Source organism: Euprymna scolopes, chromosome 31 (assembly GCF_053919585.1).
Source record: "Euprymna scolopes isolate OS-2025 chromosome 31, ASM5391958v1, whole genome shotgun sequence".
Taxonomy (NCBI): Eukaryota; Metazoa; Mollusca; class Cephalopoda; order Sepiida; family Sepiolidae; genus Euprymna; species Euprymna scolopes.
Genome location: NC_136512.1, coordinates 2461564 through 2487487, shown reverse-complemented (window position 1 = coordinate 2487487; position 25924 = coordinate 2461564). Strand labels below are relative to the sequence as shown.

General features: G+C 29.4%; 2 protein-coding genes and 1 long non-coding RNA gene across 3 annotated transcripts in view; 2 read left to right on the top strand and 1 right to left on the bottom strand.

Moving 5' to 3' along the window:
• The window catches only part of LOC145255590 (glutathione S-transferase kappa 1-like), a 42109-nt gene extending 35916 nt beyond the window's left edge, over window positions 1–6193 (top strand). The window contains exons 7-8 of the mRNA XM_080114068.1: window positions 3565–3658; window positions 5632–6193. Of these exons, the coding sequence (XP_079970194.1) occupies window positions 3565–3658; window positions 5632–5681 (144 nt within the window). The 3' untranslated portion in view covers window positions 5682–6193. The remainder of the gene's footprint in view (window positions 1–3564; window positions 3659–5631) is intronic.
• LOC145255591 (uncharacterized) lies at window positions 28–21723 on the bottom strand. The gene is made up of 3 exons (XR_013863861.1): window positions 21352–21723; window positions 12054–12233; window positions 28–944 (listed from the first exon to the last, which is right to left on the bottom strand). It is a non-coding gene; the product is annotated as an uncharacterized LOC145255591 (long non-coding RNA).
• Window positions 21724–23233: 1510 nt separating this feature from the next.
• LOC145255589 (Fanconi anemia group J protein homolog) overlaps window positions 23234–25924 on the top strand; it is a 100407-nt gene continuing 97716 nt past the window's right edge. Inside the window, exon 1 of the mRNA XM_080114067.1 lies at window positions 23234–23380. The gene's annotated coding sequence lies outside the window, so the exon portion shown is untranslated. The remainder of the gene's footprint in view (window positions 23381–25924) is intronic.

Below are 25924 nucleotides of genomic sequence, written 5' to 3'. Positions count from 1 at the left end.
GACAAAACTGATAAAACTGCATTATTTGATAAATTTTATTTTTTCTCGTAATCATTTTTTTTACTTTATCATTTTTCATAATTTTTTGCAACATGACAGATACCATGCGTAATAATGTTTTCATCAGAAATGTGTTTTTTTAGATATCGACTTATAATGAACAAGCACCATTTTTTGTCTCAGATATTTCAAGTAGCGAACTTTGTGAAACGATAGCATATTTTCAAAGTGAGCCGACAAATTCAGTTGGTAGTTTTATAAAGATATTTTTGCGGTTTGAATTCATAAATTTGAGACAAGAAAGACAGCATTTTGGAATACAAATGGGTGATAGCAGATGGAGTTTGTGAACTTAGACCTTTGTCAAGCTCAAAATTAATTTTTAAAATTTCCACAACTTTAAAATTTCAGATTATCATAGAAATTACACCATTTTCTAATTGTAAAGAGCGAAAATAAAAACAAGGGAGATAAGTCACTTAGTAATATGGAAAAACTGCATTATTGGATAAATCGTTTTTGTAATTATTTTTGTACTCGATTGTTTTTTTTTTGTAATTTTTTTTCAACTTTTATGAATTTCAACATATGTAATTATGTAATAATATTTTTTATTAAAATGCATTTTTTTTTATATTAAATTATAAAGCACAAGTTCCATATTTTGTTTAAGATATTTCAAGTAGAAAACTTTGCAAAATGATGCTATACTTTGCAAAGTGATAGCAAGCGGACAAATTCAGCTGGTAGTTTTATAAAAATATTTTTGCCGTTTGAAGTCATAAATTTGTGACAAAACCGTCCATTTGGAGTATAAATGTGTGGGTTATAGTTAGATAAGGTACTTCCTAACTTCCAGTGTGTCTGCTACCGGAAACGGTGACAAGGCAAATCAGTTCCTTCACTTTTATTGTTCTTCAGTATTTCTATTGTGAAACGATTTACTGAAATAAAATATAAGAAAAGGACATTATCGAAAAGTATACAATAAAAATTAAAATTATACAGATAAAAATAACACAATTAGTCTTTATTTACATTTTAACTAACAAAATTAAAAAAAATAAGTTTTTAATTGAAATTTTATAAAAAATAGGTTTATGAAATTATAAAAATATATTTTTTTTAATTTATATAATAAATATATATTTATGAAAGTATAAAAATAAAATTATTAGAATCAAAATAACAAATGAAATTATAAATCAAAATAACAAAATTTCAAACATAAAAAAAATGAATAATTTGTAGTATAAAAAGATTCTTAAACAGGTTTTCAATCATTCTTAAAAAACAAAAAAAGAGTGCAAAAAGTGTTTTGAATAATTCTTTTAAAAAAAAATAAAACTAATTTCAGTAATCTATGTAATTATAAAACTCAAATGACCTTGCAACAAGTGATGTAACCCACTTTCCTGTTTACAACATCCGGTTGTGCATATGCACATAAACATTAACCCATAATAACGTAAACAAATAAACACAAATTGCTTCTTTTGCAGATTTTGACCTGCACACTGAAATATTAACATTATTATTTCGAAATTATTATTTAACATGAGAAGAGTGGGGGTGTTTTGCAACTATTCTTTATTACAACTATACTGTCGCTGTTTTCTTACAACTAAACAACTTTAAGCTGTTGACAAACATAAGAACAATTTTAGTAAAGCCAAGACTACTACTACTACTACTACTACTACTCTCTATCCGTCCCTTTTCCTTCTTTCCTTCCTTCTTTATTTTTTGTTTACATTTCTAGATACAAAATAGTTGTGTGAGAATGGTGAATTTGTTGACACATTTACTAATCTGTTTCAATATTAGTTTTATTTTATTTTATTTATTTAGGTTTTATTTTTTTGCTTCAGGTTTTATAAATTATTTATTTTTAGATTTTAAGTTTCTATAACTTGGTTGAAGGATTCCAGTATGGGTTTTTCATTCTTATATTTCTCATTGGTAGGTTCATGTGCGTTTTTGCTGCTAAATGACTTTCGTCGGCGGTCGATTCGTAGGAAAATCATGTTTAATTTTCGAATTTTGAGCGATTATTCAGAAAAATAGGTAACTTTACATGAATAGGGAGGATTTTTTTCTTCATGTTTGAATGATCTGTCCATGATTTTTCATTTTAATATACTTTCATAGAAATGTTTCTGTTATGTAAAAAAAAATCTGTTTTCTTTACATTACAAGTGTCACGCTCATACATGAATTCCATAGCTAATATAACATACTGACCCAACGGGTCACGGGTAGTCTAGTTCTTAATTAAAATTTTAAAATGTGTTTTCAATAGTTCTTAAAAAATAAAACTAATTAACAATAATTCTTACTTAAAATAAGACCGCAAAAACTTTTTAATGATTATTAAATAAAAAAAAAAAGAATTGGAAAAATGTAATATAAAAAAGTACATGCACAGGAGAGATATAGGTGTGAGAGATAAAATAGAGAAACTGATTGACCTTGTCACCACTTCCGATAACGCTACACCGAAAGTTAGGAAGAACGTTAACTGACTATTACCAGTGTATGAGAAAAGATGAGGTTTGTGAACCCAGCCCTTTGCAAAGTTAATTTTCAAAATTTTCACAACTTTAACAACCTTTCAAACTGCAGGCTATTAAAATTCAATTAACTAATTCAATTAACTAATTCAATTAACTAATTATTTCAATGACAAAATTTGTTAAATTCTGATTCTTTTACTTTAAAAAAAAATGAGGAGTTAATTTTTTTTTTTTTTTTTTTTGGAAAACATTCAACATAATGAGAAGTTCTCTAGAATTATTATTATTTTTTTAATTTTTGAGATGATGGGTTGGTGGCACAATGGATAAAGGTCTTGAATGAATTTTGGAACACAGCTGCAAGGTATAAGTATGAGTAATGTAGGCTATGTTTAGTTTATTTAGGTTTATGCAAAGAGGTGATGTAATCTCTTCGTAAAAATTCAGATACCTATGAAAATTTAACGATAATTATCAGACATCATTTAATAAACATTTCCCAAAATTTTAGTGTTTTTGTATGAGTATGAAGCGACTGAATTGCAAAGTGATTTTGATGAATGCTAAAAAGCAAATGACTAATTGTTACACACTTTCATTGAAATTCGCTTTCCTCTTCATTTCATGTGGAAAGAAACCTTCAATGACTCACATACCAGCCTTTTTCATCTTGTTTCTTATTTGCATTAGACATCGATTAAGCAAGATCCTCTGAATTTCAATTTTTTCTTAAGACCCCTTAATGCTTATATCTTAAATTTAAGACATTTTCTAAAATCAAAATCATGTGATAGATTTTGATCAAAATTGGAATAAGGATTCCAGACATAAGGTTTAGTAGAATTATATCTGGATGTTAATCTTCATAAGGGAACACAAACTTAGTGCAAAACTAAAAATTGCTGTGTTCAAAAAGATGCAAGAAGGATGGAGGTTACATCTGCTGAAACATTGTAAAAATAACATCCAGGATGAGAATGGTAAACTAAATAATCTAATTAATATAAATTTCAGTTGTGTTAACCAAAATCTTGTTTTTTTTTTTCAGGCTTTTGGTGCACCAACGATCGTGGCTCACGTGAATGGAAAGCAGGAGATGATTTTTGGTTGTGACCGATTTCCAATTCTGGCTAATATTTTAGGTATGGAGTACTTTTTTGAAATATGTTGAGATATTGTTGCCACATCTCGGCTGGCGCCTTTTAGATAGAATCCAAAAAAGTAATAGGTTCTCCATCATTAGCCCAATTAACCTCCCCTCCTATTGATGGTTTATCTTTATCAAACTGACAAATGAATTCATAGACACCAATTCATATTTTATCTTATATTTTTTCTTATATATATATATATATATATATATATATATATATATATATATATATATTTCTGTAGATATATATTTTCTTATAATATATACCAGTCCTTATTTAAGAAGCTCAATGTAATTACAGAGCAATATAGATAATAAATGACAAAAAAACTATATTCCAAAGTTCATGATGTTGACCATTTTATAATTTATTCCTTTAATTCAGTTGACATTTACAATTCTTGACAGTATCTATTTCATAGCACAAAATCAATCACTTAATTATTATATCAATCGGTGATAATAGATTCACTTTGGAATATAGTTTTTTGTCATTTATTGACTATATATATATATATATATATATATATATATATATATATATATATATATATATATATAATTTCTCCAAGATACCACGTTACAAAGAACAGACACTCATATAGTTGCACATTTTCAAAATATTGGTCTTTTATTAGTAACAACTTGCATACAACAATTATTTCAGTCCCAATATTGTCATATGATTATATAATAGTTCATTTATTATTGTATTGCACAACTGGATAATCTCATCAGCGCAAAGTAAGAACTAATTATTTTCAGATCTTATGAACAGGATACTGCTATTAACATGGCCAGTATTCACATTTTTTTATATAACATATATGAGGTGCCTTAAATAAGTTTTCAGACATTTTTGTACATGCATTTAAAATTATTGTAGACTCTTGAAAATTCAGTATATTATTGCTATACATCTTATGAGATGATTGACCAATTTTTATGATTTCAAGTTTCAAATGAATAGCTAAAGCAGGAATTGGAATACACCCTATTAAAGCTTGATTGTCACAGCTGATGAATTTCGAAAATGCAATCTAGATGTGAGGGCACTTTAGAAGAACAATATGCAATAAAATCCTATTTTAACCATGGAAAAAAATGCCACAGAAATGTATGGAATGCTTCAGACTGCTTTTGGACCATCGTGTATGAATCGAGCAACAGTTTTTGAGTAGCATAAGAGATTCAAGGAAGACAGGGAGTCTGTGAGGGATGATGAGAGTTGTAGGAGGAGTAAGGAAGTCAGAAACAGTAAAGTTGATGGCTAAATAAAGAATTCCATGGATAAGGACCGTCGTGTGTTTATAGAGCCAATAAGGGCACAGTTTGATGTCAGCGAGGGAACTGTACACAAAATTATTTGCAATGAACTGAAAGATTTGCGCAAAGTTTGTCCCAAGAGTGTTCCATCCTAGTCACACACTATTTGACCAAGGTGAGCATCAAGACAGTTCCTCATCCTCCCTATAGTCCAGATCTTGCTCCTTGTGACTTTTGGTTATTTCCTAAGCTTTAGAAAAACCTTTAGAGGCTGTCGTTATGAGACAATTGAGGAGAGAAAGAGGTTTTGATGAGGGTCATTGACAATAAGTGCATTGCAGCCAGAGGAGATTACTTTGAAGGAGTCTAGAGTTCCATGTGTGTACTATCCATAAAAGTGCCCATACGAAAAAAATCTGCAAACTTATTGAAGACACCTTCTTGTTTTGTTTCTGAAACATATTTCATATTTTTCCAACTTCTGGTAATCCCGGATTTAACTGCCAGGTTTGCAGCAACTTTTTAATTGTCCCAACACTAGTTTGTTGTAAAAAAAAAAAAATGTTTTTTTTTTTTGTTTTTTAACAAAATTCAGTTTTTTTTTTTTTTTTTTTTTTTTTTAATACAACATTTGTTTCTAATTGTAAAAAAAAAAAAAAAAAATTTTTTTTAACTTTTGTAATTTTTAATTTGCAGGTGAAAAATGGGTTGGACCAGTTCCCGATATTCCCCAAACAAAGCTGTAATTTCAATTTATAAAATTTTTACCAGCCATCTGAAGAAATTATTTTTATATATTTAAAAATTTTGGATCTTAAATATTAATATCAACAAGCTTGTTACTTTAAAATGGAAGAGTATAAATGGATATCGAATTTTAAAAAAGCTCAATTTAAAATTTATTAAGGTGAAATAAATCAGTATTAACTGATAAACAAATGAATGGATGACCAATTGGCCTTTGGGCTTGGAACAAAATCTACTATCTACACTTCATCTTTTCTGCCCTCGGTCGAGGAAGAAGAAATCCTTCTAGACTTAAGCATTTTGCTTTTTCAATCTAGAGTGACCAGTTTTAGGAAACTGGATTTTGCCCACATTACAAACTGACCTTAGAGTCGACAGATCAATTTTTTTAAATATGTCGTTTTAAGCAATAACAATGGTACTTACTTAATTAGGTAATCTCCAAAAATACCGTTAGGGCTTACAACATGGCCGCCAGAAGAGAACAAAAAACTGCGAATAAAATATATAAAACTCGTAATTTCTGTTTTTAAAGTGGGTTGTCAATTTTCTTTATGAAATATACTTCCAAAATAAACTATTACAGTCGTTTAAAACATAATAGAAGTATTATTTTTTATTTTTTAAAAACAATGTTTACAAAATGTCTACGAACGTGCGTAGACATTTTAAACGACTGTAATAGTTTATTTTGGAAGTATATTTCATAAAGAAAATTGACAACCCACTTTAAAAACAGAAATTACGAGTTTTATATATTTTATTCGCAGTTTTTTGTTGACTCTTCTGGCGGCCATGTTGTAAGCCCTAACGGTATTTTTGGAGATTACCCTTAATTATCATGTCGAAAATAGTAATATATCCCAAAATCATGAAAATTCATCAAGTAGAACAACTGCTATTATGTTTTTAGTAAAAAAAAAAAAAAGGCCATCGCTATGGTCTTAAAAATGGCGAACATTAAAGTGTTGAAAAGGGAGATAAGTATGTCTCTTGTAGTTGCAATTCCCCCCAATTTTCCATAAAAATTACTTTTAACTATAATTTTCTACGCAATGAATTTTTGTAATCTTTAGATGTATTATTATTTTCAACAATTAAGTAAGTATTGTTTTTGCTTAAAACCACATATTTTAAAAAAGAAATCGACCTGTCAATTCTATCTTCACAAGCACCTGACCTTATATCTAACTCTGTCCTTGTGAGGAGGCAAGGAAATAGGAACTTTTGTTTGAAATATTTGCTGCTTGTGCATTATAATCAAAAACTGCATTTTAAGCAAAACCACTATTATGTAATTATGTCGAAATTAATAAAATATCCAAAAATTACGAAAAATGGTCAAGTAGAAGATTTGATAAAACTATTTTTTACACAAAAAAGTTTATTATCGATGCACCATTTTTTAATTTGAAATGGTGGAAGTGAAGTGAAAATAAGGGAGGTAAGTAAGTTTGTCATATGGAATTGGCCACAATAAACTAAACCAATAAAATAACATTTTTCGGTGCTTGTATATAATACAAACAAAACAAATATTGAATTTCAGGTGAAATAAATGATACCTATGTAATTTTAAGGTCTTAAATAGTACCATATCTAAAAATTATGATAAATGGGAAGATAGAAAAATAATTATTATTAAGAAAAGAAATTTGTGAAAGGAAGAAAATTTTCTATATTACGTTTACTAAAAAAAAGAGTTGAGTTAATAAGGGAGATAATTAAGTTCTGCTGCTTATGTCACATGAGGAACATAATTCAAAATGTTGAAGAAAATTTGTTCCCTACATCAATTTTATCACAAACAGTTTTTCATTAATAATTATTTTTCTTTCTTATCATCATTATACATGACTTTTGGATATGTTACTATTTGTGACATGACAATTACACAGATGCATAGGTATTAGAGTTGTCTGTCCCTGAACAATTATTTTTATACCTTATCATTTTCCATAACTTTTGGATATGTTACTATTTGTGACATAATAATTACGTAGGTACCATTTTTTTTTTTACTTGAAATTCAATATTTTTTTCATTTGTATAATATAAAAGCACCAGATTTTTTTGTAGTTATTTAATGCACAAGCACTAAAAATATTTTTTTATTCAATATGGTTGTGCTAATTAACAAAAATAAAACTTATTCAACAAAATTTTATTTCTATTTTAGACAATTTATAAAATTAACATAAAATATTTGATTCATTAATATAACATATTACGGCATTAAAACTTTTTAAAATTCTATATTTTGTACTTTTGATTCTTCTTTTTTTTTTGTAAGAAATAAAATCTATTTTTTATATGTTCATTTTCTTGTCTGTTTTCAGTATCCATATAATAATACACTTCTAATAATACACTTATAATAATACACTTATAATAATACATGTATAATAATACACTTATAATAATGCACCTAATAATACACTTATAATAATACATGTATAATAATACATGTATAATAATACACTTCTAATAATACACTTATAATAATACATGTATAATAATACACTTATAATAATACACTTATAATAATACATGTATAATAATACACTTATAATAATACACTTATAATAATACATGTATAATAATACACTTATAATAATGCACCTAATAATACACTTCTAATAATACACTTATAATAATGCACATATAATAATACATGTATAATAATACACTTCTAATAATACATGAATAATAATACACTTATAATAATACATGTATAATAATACACTTATAATAATACACTTATAATAATACATGTATAATAATACACTTCTAATAATACATGTATAATAATACACTTATAATAATACATGTATAATAATACATGTATAATAATACATGTATAATAATGCACTTATAATAATACATGTATAATAATACACTTCTAATAATACACTTATAATAATACACTTCTAATAATACACTTCTAATAATACATGTATAATAATACACTTCTAATAATACATGTATAATAATACATGTATAATAATACACTTCTAATGATACATGTATAATAATACACTTCTAATAATACATGTATAATAATACATGTATAATAATACACTTCTAATGATACATGTATAATAATACACTTATAATAATACACTTATAATAATACATGTATAATAATGCACTTATAATAATACATGTATAATAATACACGTCTAATAATAAATGTATAATAATACATGTATAATAATACACTTCTAATAATACACTTATAATAATACATGTATAATAATACACTTATAATAATACACTTATAATAATACATGTATAATAATACACTTCTAATAATACACTTCTAATAATACACTTATAATAATACATGTATAATAATACACTTCTAATAATACATGAATAATAATACACTTATTATAATACACTTCTAATGATACATGTATAATAATACACTTATAATAATACATGTATAATAATACATGTATAATAATACATGTATAATAATACATGTATAATAATACATGTATAATAATACATGTATAATAATACACTTATAATAATACATGTATAATAATACACTTCTAATAATACATGAATAATAATACACTTATAATAATACATGTATAATAATACACTTATAATAATACATGTATAATAATACATGTATAATAATACACTTCTAATAATACATGTATAATAATACACTTATAATAATACATGTATAATAATACATGTATAATAATACACTTCTAATAATACATGTATAATAATACACTTCTAATAATACACTTATAATAATACATGTATAATAATACACTTCTAATAATACACTTCTAATAATGCACTTATAATAATACATGTATAATAATACACTTATAATAATAAATGTATAATAATACATGTATAATAATACACTTATAATAATACATGTATAATAATACACTTATAATAATACACTTATAATAATACATGTATAATAATACACTTCTAATAATACACTTATAATAATACACTTATAATAATACATGTATAATAATACACTTATAATAATACACTTATAATAATACATGTATAATAATACACTTCTAATAATACACTTATAATAATACACTTATAATAATACATGTATAATAATACACTTATAATAATACATGTATAATAATACATGTATAATAATACACTTATAATAATACATGTATAATAATACACTTATAATAATACACTTATAATAATACATGTATAATAATACACTTCTAATAATACACTTATAATAATACACTTATAATAATACATGTATAATAATACACTTCTAATAATACACTTCTAATAATACATGTATAATGATACACTTATAATAATACACTTCTAATGATACATGTATAATAATACACTTATAATAATACACTTATAATAATACATGTATAATAATACACTTCTAATAATACATGAATAATAATACACTTATAATAATACACTTCTAATAATACATGAATAATAATACACTTATAATAATACATGTATAATAATACACTTATAATAATACACTTCTAATAATACACTTATAATAATACATGTATAATAATACACTTCTAATAATACACTTATAATAATACATGTATAATGATACACTTATAATAATACACTTCTAATGATACATGTATAATAATACACTTCTAATAATACACTTATAATAATACATGTATAATAATACACTTCTAATAATACATGAATAATAATACACTTATAATAATACACTTCTAATAATACATGAATAATAATACACTTATAATAATACATGTATAATAATACACTTATAATAATACACTTCTAATAATACACTTATAATAATACATGTATAATAATACACTTCTAATAATACACTTATAATAATACATGTATAATGATACACTTATAATAATACACTTCTAATGATACATGTATAATAATACACTTATAATAATACACTTATAATAATACATGTATAATAATGCACTTATAATAATACATGTATAATAATGCACTTATAATAATACATGTATAATAATACACTTATAATAATACATGTATAATAATACATGTATAATAATACACTTCTAATAATACACTTATAATAATACATGTATAATAATACACTTCTAATAATACATGAATAATAATACACTTATAATAATACACTTCTAATAATACATGAATAATAATACACTTATAATAATACATGAATAATAATACACTTATAATAATACATGTATAATAATACACTTATAATAATGCACATATAATAATACATGTATAATAATACACTTATAATAATATTCCTTTCATGTCCGTACCACCTTTCACAAATAGTTAAGAAAATGTCTGATTTGCATCGATTGGTGATGTTTCTATGATAAACAATTTGTTAAATTTTGAAATGAATTGTTCCTAAATGGAATTATGTCTTGACTAACAATAGTACAATTTTAAATAAATACATCTCAAAAATGGCGTTCGTTTTATTGATTGAAGAATCATATAATGCAGACTAACAATTTTAACTAGTATATAAATATAGAAACGACTTTTCTCGAGAAGTTATTAAGTTCAAAACCTGTTATGGACACAGCTACCGATGGTCTTGAGAAGGGGGTCACACTATAAGTTAATCGAATGAATACTTTGTACTTATTTGACACATATGAGGTCATAGGACCAGGTGACTAATACGTATTATTCTCTAATTATGCATTGAATGGATACCATAACACTTAGTTCACTGCACCTTCCATAACAAAGGTTCATGCAAAATGTCAGTCAGATTGGTTCAGTAATTTCTGAAAAAGTTCTGGAGTAAATGTGATATTGTAGTGACTTATCCCTAACTGTGCATCGAATAGATACCATAATACTTAGTTTGCTGCACCTTATCATAACACAGCTGCAAATTGTTTTGACAAGAGGTCACACTATAAGTACGTTAAATGAGTACTTTCTACTCATTTGACACGTGGTTTGATTTAAAAAGTTTTCAGTTTTGTCCTTGAGAGCGAGAAGAAAACAAGAAGTTTTAAGAAGTAGCCACTGAAGGGCAAGACCCCCTACCGGGTTGCCAAAGATGAAGGGCTACAAAAAGAATTTGGTGATGGATTTCAGAACCACTGATGAACTCAATTGTGTTAAAAATATTTTATTTAAACTGTTTTAAATAAATTATTTTTCATTCAAACTGTTTTAAATAAATTATTTTTCATTTAAACTGTTTTAAATAAAATAATTTTGTATTTAGACTGTTTTAAATAAAACAATTTTGTATTGAGACTGTTTTAAATAAAATAATTTTGTATTTAGACTGTTTTAAATAAAATATATTTCTATTTAACGGTTTTAAGTCAAATATTTTTATTTAAACTCACTAAAACTTCTGTATGTTTCATCATTCTCCATTTCAACTTTGTCTTTTGAATTAAATTCCATGAGTTTCAGGTTTTGTACAGACTTTCAATGTCCATTTTCAAGTCTTTTCAAAGATTTTCAAGACCTTCTTCAGACAAAATTCAAGTTTTCAAAACAAAATTTGGTGTTTGTTTTACAATCTGCAACGATTCAAAAAAGTGGTAAAAAATCAAATATACAACAAATAAATGTTACCAATAAAGTCACTTTGCAATCTACCTTTTGGTGTTGTTAAAGTAGTTTTAAATGCTTTTGATTTTATCTCAAATATTAACTCTCTTTACGGCTTTTAAATTTTTAACCAAGATGGCTGCCCTCTTGTCCATTTTTTTTTTTTTTGCCCGGTCAGCCTCATTTTCAGTTATCACCATTTTTTTTAGGGGGAGGAATTGACCATTGGAGAGTTCTGTCCACACAAGGAAAGTTTTTAAAGGGTTACTACTGTACCCCCGCTCCCAAATTATAAATGAAAGTAAAAATAGAGGGAGATTTAAATACCCCCCCCCCAAAAAAAAAAAAATGAGAAAAAAATTGTGATAATTGAAAACTAGGTCAGTTATGTCCCTTTATCATAAAACTACCCAAGGTAGTTTTATGATAAAGGGACATAACTCTTGTATCCATAATACTACTATGCAATTTGAGAATTTTAATGGTATTTTTATTAATACTTAAAAAGTAATTTCATAGTATTTATTTTGATTTTATTTTTAATATTCTACACATATTGTTACTGGACATAACAAATGCAATTTTCAAGGCCTTTTCAAGATATTTTCAAGAAATTTTCAAGGTAATAATACAAATAAGGCCTTTTTAAGGCAAAAGTCAAAATTCAAGGATTTTTAAAGTCTGTGTGAACCCTGGGATTTGGAAACATGCGGTCACTCCAACAAATCTCCCTAATCATTAAGAAATTAGGTTATGGTAAAAAGATTGTACATAGTATCTTGTTATAGTAAAGATTGTGTACTGATTTTGAGTTCCGGTTCCTGCTTCACAGACAGGACGATGGATATGGTCCCTTCTCAAATAACACGTTTTTCTACGGAACATTGGATTATTTTTAGAAATATTTTTCTTATAATCTCTATATAAATAAAATGAACTCATTTTTTCCCGTCTGATTTTGACCTTAATAGGATTAAAAATCAAGATATTTCATGCAAATATAATATGCACAAACAGCAGAACAATATCTGAGGTGTGTTATAGGCTTATTATTTCTCAAATTCCTCGATAATCTTAGATTTCTATACTTTTTCTGCTGAGAAGTCACGGCCAAAATCGGTTAAGATCAATGGAAGTGGTAAAATATTTTCTCTCTAATAAATTCCTCCCCCCCCTGCCACCACTTAACACCGTTTGGGGATCGTTCACAAGGAACAGTTGAGAAGAGAACACCGGTTTGGCTTCGTAGTTCTTTCATGTGAAGTTATTTAAAATCACTAAACTAAGCTGCAGTGCTCTGTGGCGTAGTGGTTAGCGTGCTGGACAATTCACATTATATTTTCACGTTCGCGCCGACCTACCGTAGTCGGTTTTTTTTTTTTTTTTTTTCCTAAACAACTGGAATGGACTTTTCTTGGTGGCCGAACTGTTAACGTTGCAGATGTTTTTTTTGTTTTGTTTTTTTTCACACTTTATTTTCCTACTTTTACTCATGACTCCGGGTTTGATCCTTCCTACTTACCTACCATAACATTTTTTAAACCCCCCCCCGTCCCGGAAACAAACACTCGGGCAACGCCGGGTACCCCCGTTAGTTGAAAATATAAAAAGTTGCATCTCTGTGCCTGTTTTACAAGTACTTTAATGGAATGTGCTCCGACGAACTTATAGCACTTGTGCCACCCTCAACGTACATACTCCTGACTAACCCAACACGTAGTAAATCCCACCTTCTCTACTATTGAAGTACCTAGATGCCAGAAAACCTTCTACTCTAATAGTTTCTTTCCTTGAACTGCTAGACTTTGTAATTCCTTCCCTGTTTCCTGCTTCCCTGACTGCATTAATTTACACAAATTTAAATGTGATGTGAACAGATATCTCGTTATTCAGCTCACTACTTAGTGCCCTCTGGAGACATAGTCCCAAATAGTAGCCCCTTACATCCAAATGACAGTTTAGAGTGAAAAATGTATAAAAACAAAATCAAAGATAAAACAAAATATGGTTATCGTCAACATTGTTTGCTCTTTTTGACCTCCGGTTTCTACTCCAGAGATGGGACAATGGTGACAAACAAGATATGGTCTCTTCTGATGAATTATCTTTTTTTTTTTTAGATAATGTGAAAGCCCACCCCTTTCCTCATGTTAAGCATGGATTTCTTATCTGCTTGACCATAAATAAAATAGTGATATTTATAACTATAAAAAAATAGGTTTAAGACTCCAAAAATTCGTACTAGAACTGCCTGCAAAGACCTGTGGCACAGTAGTTAGAATACTTGGAAAAATCAATTGTAAAACGTGATATTCTTTTGAAGGTTGAAGGTTCAATCCTCAGTGTGGGCGACCAGAAAATACTAATTGTTAGGACTTCTATCCAGTCATGAGTGACGGAACGAAAGCATGCTACACACATTCCAAATTACGTCAAAATTTCCGAGTTGAGCAGAAAAAATCTTGAGTTCGACTAGATATAGCTGAAGAAGGTTGAAGGTTACATCAACCGAAACGTTGTGAAAATAATATTCAAGATGAGAAGCGTCATCTGAAGAATCCAAATAATACGAAAACGACTTTTTTTTTAAAAAGAAAAAATATTTTTATTATAAAATATTTTTGGCACAAGTGTACTTTAATTTGTCGGAAGTATTATTTTGTTTTCATTTTTGAAAGAGTTATACTAGAGAAAAGGGAAGACAATCGAAAATTAATGTTTGTTTTTTAACCAAACTTTTCTTGTAATTCAAAGCAAGTTCGACAAATTTACCAAGTATCACAACAGAAAACATTAAATAACAAAATATTTGTTGAATTCAATTGAAATTGTTAAAAATTTAACAATAATATTTCAAAATAAATTACATTTAAAATTACAAGTAACTAGAAACCTCTTCAGGCAATATTGCTTATACAAAAGTGAAGTCTGTAATAATGGACTACCCTTTTGTAAAAGCAATATCGCCTGAAAAAACTCTAGTTACTTGTAACTGGCTAACCAAAACATGCTCATGAATGTGTAGCGACATATTAATGCTTATGTAAAACAAATAAAAAGTATATCTTGCCCTCCTTCAGGATTGAGCAATCTTGTATTGACCTCGTTAAAACTTCATTGGATGCGTCATCTCTAAAAAAATATTAACCTGGAATTTACATATATATGTGTGTGTGTGTGTTAAATATGTTTTATCTTTTTTCTTCAACATTAATACTTTTATCCATTTCTAACATTAGCACATGTGCACTTTAACTTACCAGAAATTTTTTTTTTCATTTTCGGAAGACTGATAATAGCAAAAAAAGAAGACAATACAAAATTAATGCTTTTTTTTCTGATCAAACTTTTCTGTTCAAAACAAATTCAATAAAGTAACATAGTAATGAAAAAAAAAAAAAAACATTTATTGAATTTAATTGAAACTGTCCAAAAATAGCAACAATATTTTAAAATAAATTATTTTTAAAATTTACAAATAAAATGTAGTCTTCTTTATTTCAAAATAATTTCCAAAATAAATATTTTTATCATGCATAAGTAAATAGGATATTATAAAATGGATAGAATGTATTTTTTATATAACTTGTTTTTTTTTTTTTTGCAAAAATATAAATTTCTTTAATTGAATAAAAAAAAAATCATTGTAAAATATTTTGATATGTATGGATTTTTTTTTTACTTGTGTCATTGCTTGAAAAGTTATATATTTTCTTTTTTTTTTTTAAACGGTGGTCACCACTTATCAAGGCCCGGAAGCCACTCAGGGATAAGGGTTATTGCAAGTACAGTACGTTAGTGTGGAGATTTGATGAAGTGTTTACTTAAGGGGGCGGTTCATTAGGAATTTGTTAACGTTGGACTTGAAGACATCCAAGTTGTAGTCAGGTGGGAAGCAGGCAGACGGAACAGAGTTCCACAGGCGTGCAGTTCTAAGAAACAAGCTTTGTTCATGGAATCCACGTTTTGATTTAGGCACAGATAAAGAGTGGGGGAAATTTTTGACAGTGGATTCAGCTAGACGGGTGTTTTTCGTGAAAGATTGGCGAGGGGGGACCAGAGATTGGAGCTCAGACTAGCACCTGCCATGGAAATAACGATAAAACAAGGATAGGCTTGCAACGTCTCTTCTGTGGGAGAGAGGTTGCAGGGTAGAGAAAAGGGCATCCCCCACTAAGCCACAAAGTCTAGTTTGTACGCTGTCAAGGCAGGATAGGCTGTTTTTAGCAGCTCCTGCCCAGATATGGCAGCAGTATTCCATCCTTGGACGTACTTGGCTTTTATATAGATAGAGAATTGCATCAGTAATGAGATATCTTCTGGAGCGGTAGAAGGATCCTACTATTTTTCCAGCGACTTTGGCAACAGACTTGATGTACGTGTTCCATTTCAGATCAGGAGTAAAGATCAAACCCAGAAGCTTGTCAAAACATGGGGCCTCTCCCAGACGAGAGCTATCCATCCCTATTGATGCCAGATGGGGATCAGAGCGTTGAGGATGTAAGGATAGGAGTTTGGTTTTAGATGCATTAAAGGTAACCAGCCACTTCTCCCCCCCACTGAACCACGCGCTCGAGATCAGAGGAGAGAGAATCAGAGAGAACTTTGTCATTTACAGCCTTTGATGTGTTGCCATAGATGGTCGTGTCATCAGCATAGATGTCAACGAATGATTTAAGTATGTGTTTAGGGAGGTCATTGATGTAGATCAGGAAGAGAATTGGGCCCAGGATTGACCCCTGAGGGACTCCAGCATTAATACTGCAGGCCTCCGATTTTTGTCCATCGACCACTACTTTTATGAGCCTATCGGAGAGAAATGATTTAATGATTGAGAAAACATTTCCAGTTATACCGTAGCTGGAAATCTTGATTACATTTTATCCTGCATTCAGATTGTATATGAATAATAGTGTATTATGAACCTTGATTATTACTAATGGAATTACCAAACATCTTGGGGCATATTCAACATGTCGTCTTAGAAAGCAAAGATGTTGAGAGTTAGTGTCATGAATTACTGTTTAAGTTCGGAGGAGTACAAATTGGTGAGGAGTTCTGACACTTTTTTTTTCCATTTACAGAACCGAATGGTTTATTTTTTTCATTTTTACCTTAAGGTAAAAATTACCAAAATCAAAATTAATCCTAAACTAACCCTAACTTAATCCTAAACTAAATTTTAGCCTTATTTTGCAAAGTCGGTTTAATTCCATTTGAAAACATTGGAACAATCAAAAACTAACATTAAACCCCCCTCCCTAAATCCACACACAGTGATCCCAACTCTAAAAGATAAAATATTTTATGGATATCTAATATATAAATGCTATATGTCTGTCGGTCTGTTTGTTAATATTTAAATTATACTTTTATATTAGACCCCGGGCAAATCCAGGGCATGGTTCCTGCTAGTTAAAAATTAAAAAATACGAAAATGCAAATTCGTTTGAGTATTTGAAAAAAAAAAAAAAAAAAAAAAAAAAAAACTTTGTACATTTTCACTTATAGAAAAAAAAAAATCAAAATACCCAGTGCTAGTGCACTTATTGATCCACACTATTTTTTAAATAGTATTTTCAAGTTTAATTAAAGTTTCATGATATCTGTTTTTTTATTAAATTGTAAGGTTAAAGTACAGAATACGTACAAAAACACTCTCTCCTCCCCATATTAAGAATGGATTTCTAAATAATGTTATTTTTTCAGTACTGATCAATAAGTGCACTAGTACCAAATGCCCCATATGAAAAACGGGCACTTCTACAGAATTGGAACAAGATTATAATAGAGTTTTCAGATTAAAAAACAATGGTTTCAACTGATTTTTTTTTGTCAATTCTAATAAATTACAATAGTAGCTTCCAAATTATGCAGTTGACATTACCTGAATATTTGTGAGAAATCCCAGTTACAATGCCATTTTCATGTTTTTAGCTGCCTACGCACATTTCTTGTAGGCAGCCTGTGATTGGTTAATTTGTATGGGCCGAGATAATTACTTGGCACCTTTTTTGTAAACATCCATTTGTTTTTCAGTCTTAGAAAACCTCTGACAAGAGCAAGACTCACCAAAGGTCGGTTCCGATAAGAATACCTTATCGAGAATGGAGCTGCAACAATTTCTTTATGTTTATCACCTAAATGTTTGAACTTTTCTCAATTCAATTAGGGTTCCAAGGGACGCGATTTATGCCTAATTAAAGGCACCAGAAATCTTGCCAAGAACACCATGAATTATCATGGACCTTTTCAAATGAAAACCACGTTACCACTCCAATAAGAGGAGTTAACTAGTTCCCAAGTTGGGAGGCAAAACTGACCCACCGTTTTTCAAGGACTGTACCAAGACCAATAACCTTTCTTTGATGTTATAACTGAATAAAATTTGAGTTTGTGGAATCATTTTTGCCCCAGCCAGGGAGTATTAAGTTTGTGAGGGTATTTATACAGTTTAATCAAGACATTAAAAAAATGAAAATATCGAAAAAAAAAGTTAGGTTATATTGTACGTATCCGTTATGGAACGAAGTTCTCCAAAAAAAAATTTCACTTAATTTCATCAAGTAATTTTTTTTTTTTTTTACAGCGAAAAACAATTTATGATACCGAGCAAAAGGTTCGATTTTTAGGAAGAAAAGCTAGTAATAAATATGGGGAGGGAGTGTCGGCGCTTTACATGGAGTTATCTCCCGTGGCGTGTTAAAAATTTTCCATAATGGCCGACTTCACCTTGCTCTCATAAAAACGTGTTTTTCTGCTGAAAAAAAAAAAAAAAAAAAAAATAGAAAGAAAGAAATCTACTCGACAAATTAAATGAAATTTTTTTTTCGGAGATCTTCAGTTCAAAATGGGGTACTTGTATAGTTTAATCAAGACATTAAAAAATGAAAATATCGAATAAAGGTTATATTGTACGTATTCGTTATGAAACGAAGTTCTCTGAAAAAAATTTTTCACTTAATTTCATCAAGTAGGTTTTATTTTACAACAAAAAAAACAAAAACAATTTGTTATGATACCGAGCAAAAGGTTCGATTTTTAGGAAGAAAAGCTAGTTATTAAAGATGGGGAGGGAGTGTCGGCGCTTTAACTGGATTTATCTCCCCGTGGCCTGTTCAACATAATGGCTGACTTCAACGCGTTCTCATAAGAACGTGTTTTTCTGCTGTAAAAAAAAAAAAAACTACTCGATCAAATTAAATGAAATTTTTTTTCCGGAGATCTTCAGTCCAAAACGGATACGTACAATATAACCTTTTTCAATATTTTCATTTTTTTATGTCTTGATTAAACTGTACAAGCACTAATTTTTTTTTAATAATTAGATTTTTTCATATTATGCACTTATTGTACCGCAATATTTTTTAAATTCAATTTAAGTGATATTTTAATTTAGAAAATTGTTAGGTGAAATCACGTGATTAATTATACAGGGTGACCCCCCCCCCAAAAAAAAAAACAAAAGCTAAATGGAGGCCATCTAAAACATTGGGTTTGTATTACTGTACACATAGATTCGAAAAAGTTGAAAACAAATATAGAACAAATAAATGTTATCAAAGGCAAGATAAGTTACTTTTCTACCTAACTGGATATAATTCACGTGTTTTTATTCAGTGTAACATGTTTATTCAGCTCGAAAAACATGCAATGTTTACCGATGTATTGGAAAATTCAAAATGGCAGCCGACTGTCTTTGGGAAAAGGTATTATAAATAATAAACTAGACAAAATACTGTTAGAAAACAACCGAATACATGTCAACTTATGTCACGGTAACATATATTGAGCGAATTTCTAACAGTATTTTGTCTAGTTTATTATTTATAATACCTTTTCCCAAACGTACCCTCTCTGAGAGACAGTCGGCTGCCATTTTGAATTTTCCAATACATCGGTAAACATTGCATGTTTTTCGAGCTGAATAAACATGTTACACTGAATAAAAACACGTGAATTATATCCAGTTAGGTAGAAAAGTAACTTATCTTGCCTTTGATAACATTTATTTGTTCTATATTTGTTTTTTGACAACTTTTTCGAATCTATGTGTACAGTAATACAAACCCAACTAGGGGTTATGACCAAAGTTTCATTTCATTCTGACAAAACATTAAGAAACGGAGCGTAATTAGAGTTGGGGCCCGTTCTTTATGGGCCACCCTGTATAAGTCGAATAATTGACAATTGATTAATTAATCGACCGTTTATAGTAAAAGTAACGCTACACGCGTATCAATTTTCAGTTTCTCTTTTTCAATTGTTTTGTAAAAAAAAAAAAAAAAAAAAAATGGATTCTGTAAAAAAAAAAAAAAAAAGAAAGAAAATTAAATTGTTAGGTGAAAGTCTACAGAATAGTTGCAAAACAAGGTATTTTATTTAGATTAGGTCCACCTCCACAATTTTCTTTTAAATGACACCTTTTTTTTCGACTATTTTCGCATTGAAATTTTGCCGAAATAATTAGTTATCGAAATATTATGTATATATATTGTATTATGCATTGTATTCTTTGGCGGCCATCTTTTTTACGAGCGTGCAATGTCAGGAATAGATGAGTAGATTTGTTTATGGCGCGCGCACGCGCGTAAAACAAATGGCCACCAGAGAATAGAATGCATAATACAACTTTTTATATCTCGATAACTACTTATTTCTGCAAAATTTCGATGCGTTTTTCGTATTCAGCATAGTCGAAAACTTCAAAAGTCATCATTTAAAAGAAAATTGTGGAGGTGGACATAATCTGAAAATATATTCTGCAAAAGTACCAGAACAATTCTGTTCGTATTATTTAAAAAATTTTTAATTATAAAAGGTTTTATATGTTTACAATGTAAATAAAAATGGTCACTGTTTCCATGGATACAAACCGGTGACTCAATATTTGTGTCCCTTTCGCTTTTGCTTTGGGTTGTTTTGGGTTCGAGGTTAATCGCCACCTAAACTCCAATCCTGCCCGAAAACCTAGAAAAGTCATAATTTTAAAGAAAATTGTGGAGGTGGAGGTGGACCTAATCTAAAAAACTACCAAAAAATTTAATATCTCAAATTCAGTAGACCATAACCAAATATTATTCTTACTTGTTTATAATCCGCCCGGAAGATTTCACAGTGAAGACTCCTTTAAATCAAATAACACTAGATTCTTCGTGGAACGGAAACAATGTTTTTGGTTAAGTTTTTTTTTTTTTTTTTTTTTTTTAAATGAGTGTTATCTTCTCCTCCTTTATTTTGTGAGGAGGGAAGTCATCTAATTCCAAAGAATCGTTGACAAAGTTATTTTTAGAATGACGAAATTCTAAAATTTTTACTACGCAGTTATTACGAGAAATAAATAAATAAATAAAATATATGCGACAGCGTCTCTCTCTCTCTCTCTCTCTCTCTCTCTCTCTCTCTCTCTCTCTCTCTCCCAAACATAAATCTAACCAAACTTCGATCATTTAAAGGTAATTGTTAAGATCCGCGTCAAGAGAGATTCCTTGAAAAGGGAATTAAAAATGGTGTATTGGGTTCATGAAAGCATACGTTCAGTCATCATAACAATGCAATTTGCGATCTCTCATTCAGGCGGAATAAAAAATAGGAGGCATTACTTCTGAAACGCCCGTCGTGTATATAAAGAACCTGGTTGGGATAAATATTAATATTTAATTTCTCTTTAAGTTTACAGGAGCTTTTTACTTAATTCCTTCTTCATAAGAGAAAGAAAATTAAAACTTTTTCTCGTTAAGCTGGTGATGAAAGTTGATATGCTGTTTTTCTCTTTTTATTTTTCGATCCCATTTGACTGGAGATCAACTTCTCTTTGGGCTACTGCACTGTCCGAAAAAAAAAAAAATTCTATTATTTCAGCTGCTTTGAAAACTTTCCAACCGGACTATAGTCATCATTACACTGGACTTAATTTTGGACTCCATTCTCTCTAATGAACTATTTTCGCCTTTCAGATTACCTTAAGAGAATGTTCATGTAAACTGAAATATGCGCGGTATGTTTTTATAATTTTTTTTTACATATCCAACATTTTTTCACTTGTTTTTCTTGGCAATTTATAACTACAATAATTTGCGGTTTCACTTAATGCCATAACTAGCAAATTCTAGCATTGCTACAAATATAATTTACTTTAACGGGATAGCTAAACAAGAATTTGTTCATATTGAACTTGAGGACGACTATGTTGTAGTCAGCTGGAAAGTAGACCTGTGATACAAAGTTCCACACGTGAGCAGTTTTATGAAAGAAACTTTGTTCATGGAATTTGCATTTAGATTTAGATAGAGTAGGAGAAACTGTTGATATTGGTTGTAGTTAGATGAGTGTTTTTTTGTGAATATTTTGCAGGGGAGAAGGGGGACCATAGACTGCCATGAAAATAACGACAGAGCAGAGACAGACTCACAACGTCTCCACTGCATTGTAAAATTTGTGTTTTTGCAGTGTCTTGTTCAACTGTGCAGTTCTAGGAGGTCCATGCTCTCGGGCTTTGCCTTCTCCTTTTGAGGTGTTAGTTTATTGCTAATAAATAATAATTCCCCTACCAGGGAATACTGACTGGGTTGCCCACACAATTTTTGAAGGCCAGAGTACTTTTCTTCAAGGGCGCTGGCTCTTCAACCCCATTTTGCGACTCTTGTATCACCATGCATATCTTAGTATATTTTTTTAGTGCAGAGAGAAAGAGATGGAGAACAGAGAGAGAGAGAGAGAGAGAGAGAGTGTGTGTGTGTGTATGTGCGTGTGTATAATACAGAGAGTGTGTGTGTGTGTGTGAGAGAGAGAGAGAGAGAGAGAGAAAGAAAGAAAGAATGTATATGAGAGACAGAGAGAGAGAGAGAGAGAGAGAGAGAGAGAGAGAGAGAGAGAGAGAGAGAGATGTCCCAAACGAACACAATCTACTATTCCGGATTGACGTTGTTTTTCCGCTACATTCCGGAATAGTAGAATGTGTTATAACAATATTCTTTCATTCTTTAGCCCAGGACTTAAAATGGCGGCATCTTCAAGAAACAATTTTATCGGCTGTTGTTTTCATTTCATTTAAGTGCTTTTTTGTTGTTTTTTCTCAAGCAAAAGCTTTCTTCATTTGCACCGAATGAGAGTAAAAGTAAGTAATCGTTGATTGTTTTTTTTTTTAAATTTATTTGCTCCTATAGTACTAGGTCTGGATTTCATATTTCACATAAATATATTATTTTATTTTAAAAGTGTACTGGAATTCATTCGATTTAAATGTTGTTTTTGTTTCACAAAAAAGAAAAAAAATCAACATAAAAAAATGTTAAAAATTAAAAATAAATTAATCGTGTGTTCAAAATCTAAAACCGTTAAAAATAAAGCAATTATTAACGAAAAGAAAACTTTAGTTTTTTAAGTAGTGAAAAATGCTGACACAAGCCGATCTTTGAAATGGCTGAAGCTGTTTACGTTTTGGAAGCCACGAAAACAAAATGGAAAACCACAGACGACACTAAGAATACAAAATGTTAGAGTTAAGTTTTTCTTGGTTTCCACTTTAAAATTACGACTTAAATTGGTTTTCGGATATGCTGAAAACGAGTATTGGATTTAAATTTCCCGCAAATAAGTAGTTTTCCGGATATTAAGCGATTGGTACGCGTATTTTTGCCCTAGGTACCTCCAACTGATTTAAACCCCTATATGTAACAAACACGGTGCAACCTTAATTTAATTTAATATTATCATCATAACTTTTCTACCATTTAAAATCAAAAGCTTCAAATAAACTAATAATATTTAAAAATTGTTTTTACAACGTACGAAAGTAAGAAAAATGCGAGACCAAAATCGTGTTTTGTAAACATTATCAACACTTTAAGATGTAGTGTGAAGCCGTAAACACACCCGTGTTTAACAAATCTATCAAAAATGGTTAGATTTTCTTGAAATTTTCGATACGTATTCAATTTTGAAATTAAATTATATTTTAAAAGCAGTTTTCGTTAAATATGTGAGGGGAACTTTCTTCTTTTTTATGTGCCCCCCCCCCTATTTCATGTTACGAAAATTAAAAAAAATAAATTTAGGTCAATAAACATTGCAATATCTTATAAAGCGGAAGTGTTTAAATAATTATATATATATATATATATATATATATATATATATATATATATATATATATAAACCATTATTCATTTATTTTACCTTGAAGTTGTAAATAAAAAAATGGACATAAAATAAATCTTTTAAAAAAATCAATTTTTTTCTCAATGTATATTATTAATTAAATTACAACAAAAAGAAAAACAATTCTAAAAATAATTAATTTTTAAAAGATTTAAATAGAATAAAATTCTAATATTCCGCAATGTGATTTTTTAAAAATAGATTTTTGAGTAAGCTTTTCCGATTTTAAAAAATATTTTCATATAATATAAAAAATGACTATTGGCAATTATAAAATAGCAAATTCAACTATAACTTGAAATTGTAGGTATAAACTGCCTCATACTCTCTAAAAAATTCCAGTAAAACCTAACAGCCAGCCATGGTTCTCTCCAGAATGTGCTACTTCTATTATGCACAGAAATCACTATTTCCATTGCTTCTAACGCAATAGATGTACTGAGACTAAAGCCACCTTCAAGACTGCCAGCAACCACTGTAAAAGAGTAATAAAGAACGTGAGAGAGTTGTATGCTCAGTCCGTCAAGTCCAAAGTAGCTGAACAGCAGCTTGGTTCCCACCAGTTTTGGCAAATAATAAACAGGGTCCTGAATAGAAGTGTGATCTATCCTATGGATAGAGCACACTTCTTGGGATAGAACTGAGGTAATCAATGGGCTTGTGGTAATCTCGCCAGCATCAGACAAAGCCAAACTCTTTGCTGAGAACTTTGCAGCTAATTCGACCCTATGTGATCAGCCCCCTCCCTGCTGTGTCTGTAAACACGCTATGCGACATACAAATATCTGTGTGATGTTGCCAAGCTAATCAAAAACCTCAATTCCAGTTAACCAACTGGCCCTGATAGCATTCTTATTAGAGTGCTGAAAAAGCTTCAACCAGAACTAGCTCCCAGACTTAAAAAGCTTTTTAAGCATTGTCTAAGCTTCCCAAAACCCTGGAAAACCTTATCAATATGTCCTGTATTTAAAAATTCAGGTAATCAGTCCTCTCCCTCTCAATACAGAACAATAAGTCTCCTGTGCATCATAAATAAGTTTCTGGAATCTGTGTTAAATAGAGAGGTAGTCAACCACCTCAGCAAAAATAACCTCCTCAGTGACATGCAATATGATTTCTGTTCTGCTAGATCTACTGCAGATGTGCTAACAGTTATATCTCATAGGATGAGCGAATCTCTTGATGGAGGCTTCCTTTCTGGGGAAATTGCTCTTGACATATCAAAGGCCTTTGATAGAGTATGGCATAAAGGTCTCCACAAAATCTCCAGCTACGGTATAGCTAGAAATGTGTTTCAATTATTATATCATTTCTCGCTGATAGGTTCATAAGAGTAGTGGTTGATGGGCAGAAATCAGAAGCTCACAGGGTCCATCCTGGGCCCAACTCTCTTCCTGATCTACATCAATGATCTCCCAAATCACATTCTAAGATCATTTGTAGGCATTTATGCTTATGACACTACCATCTATGGCAACATTTCAAAGGCCGTAAATGGCCA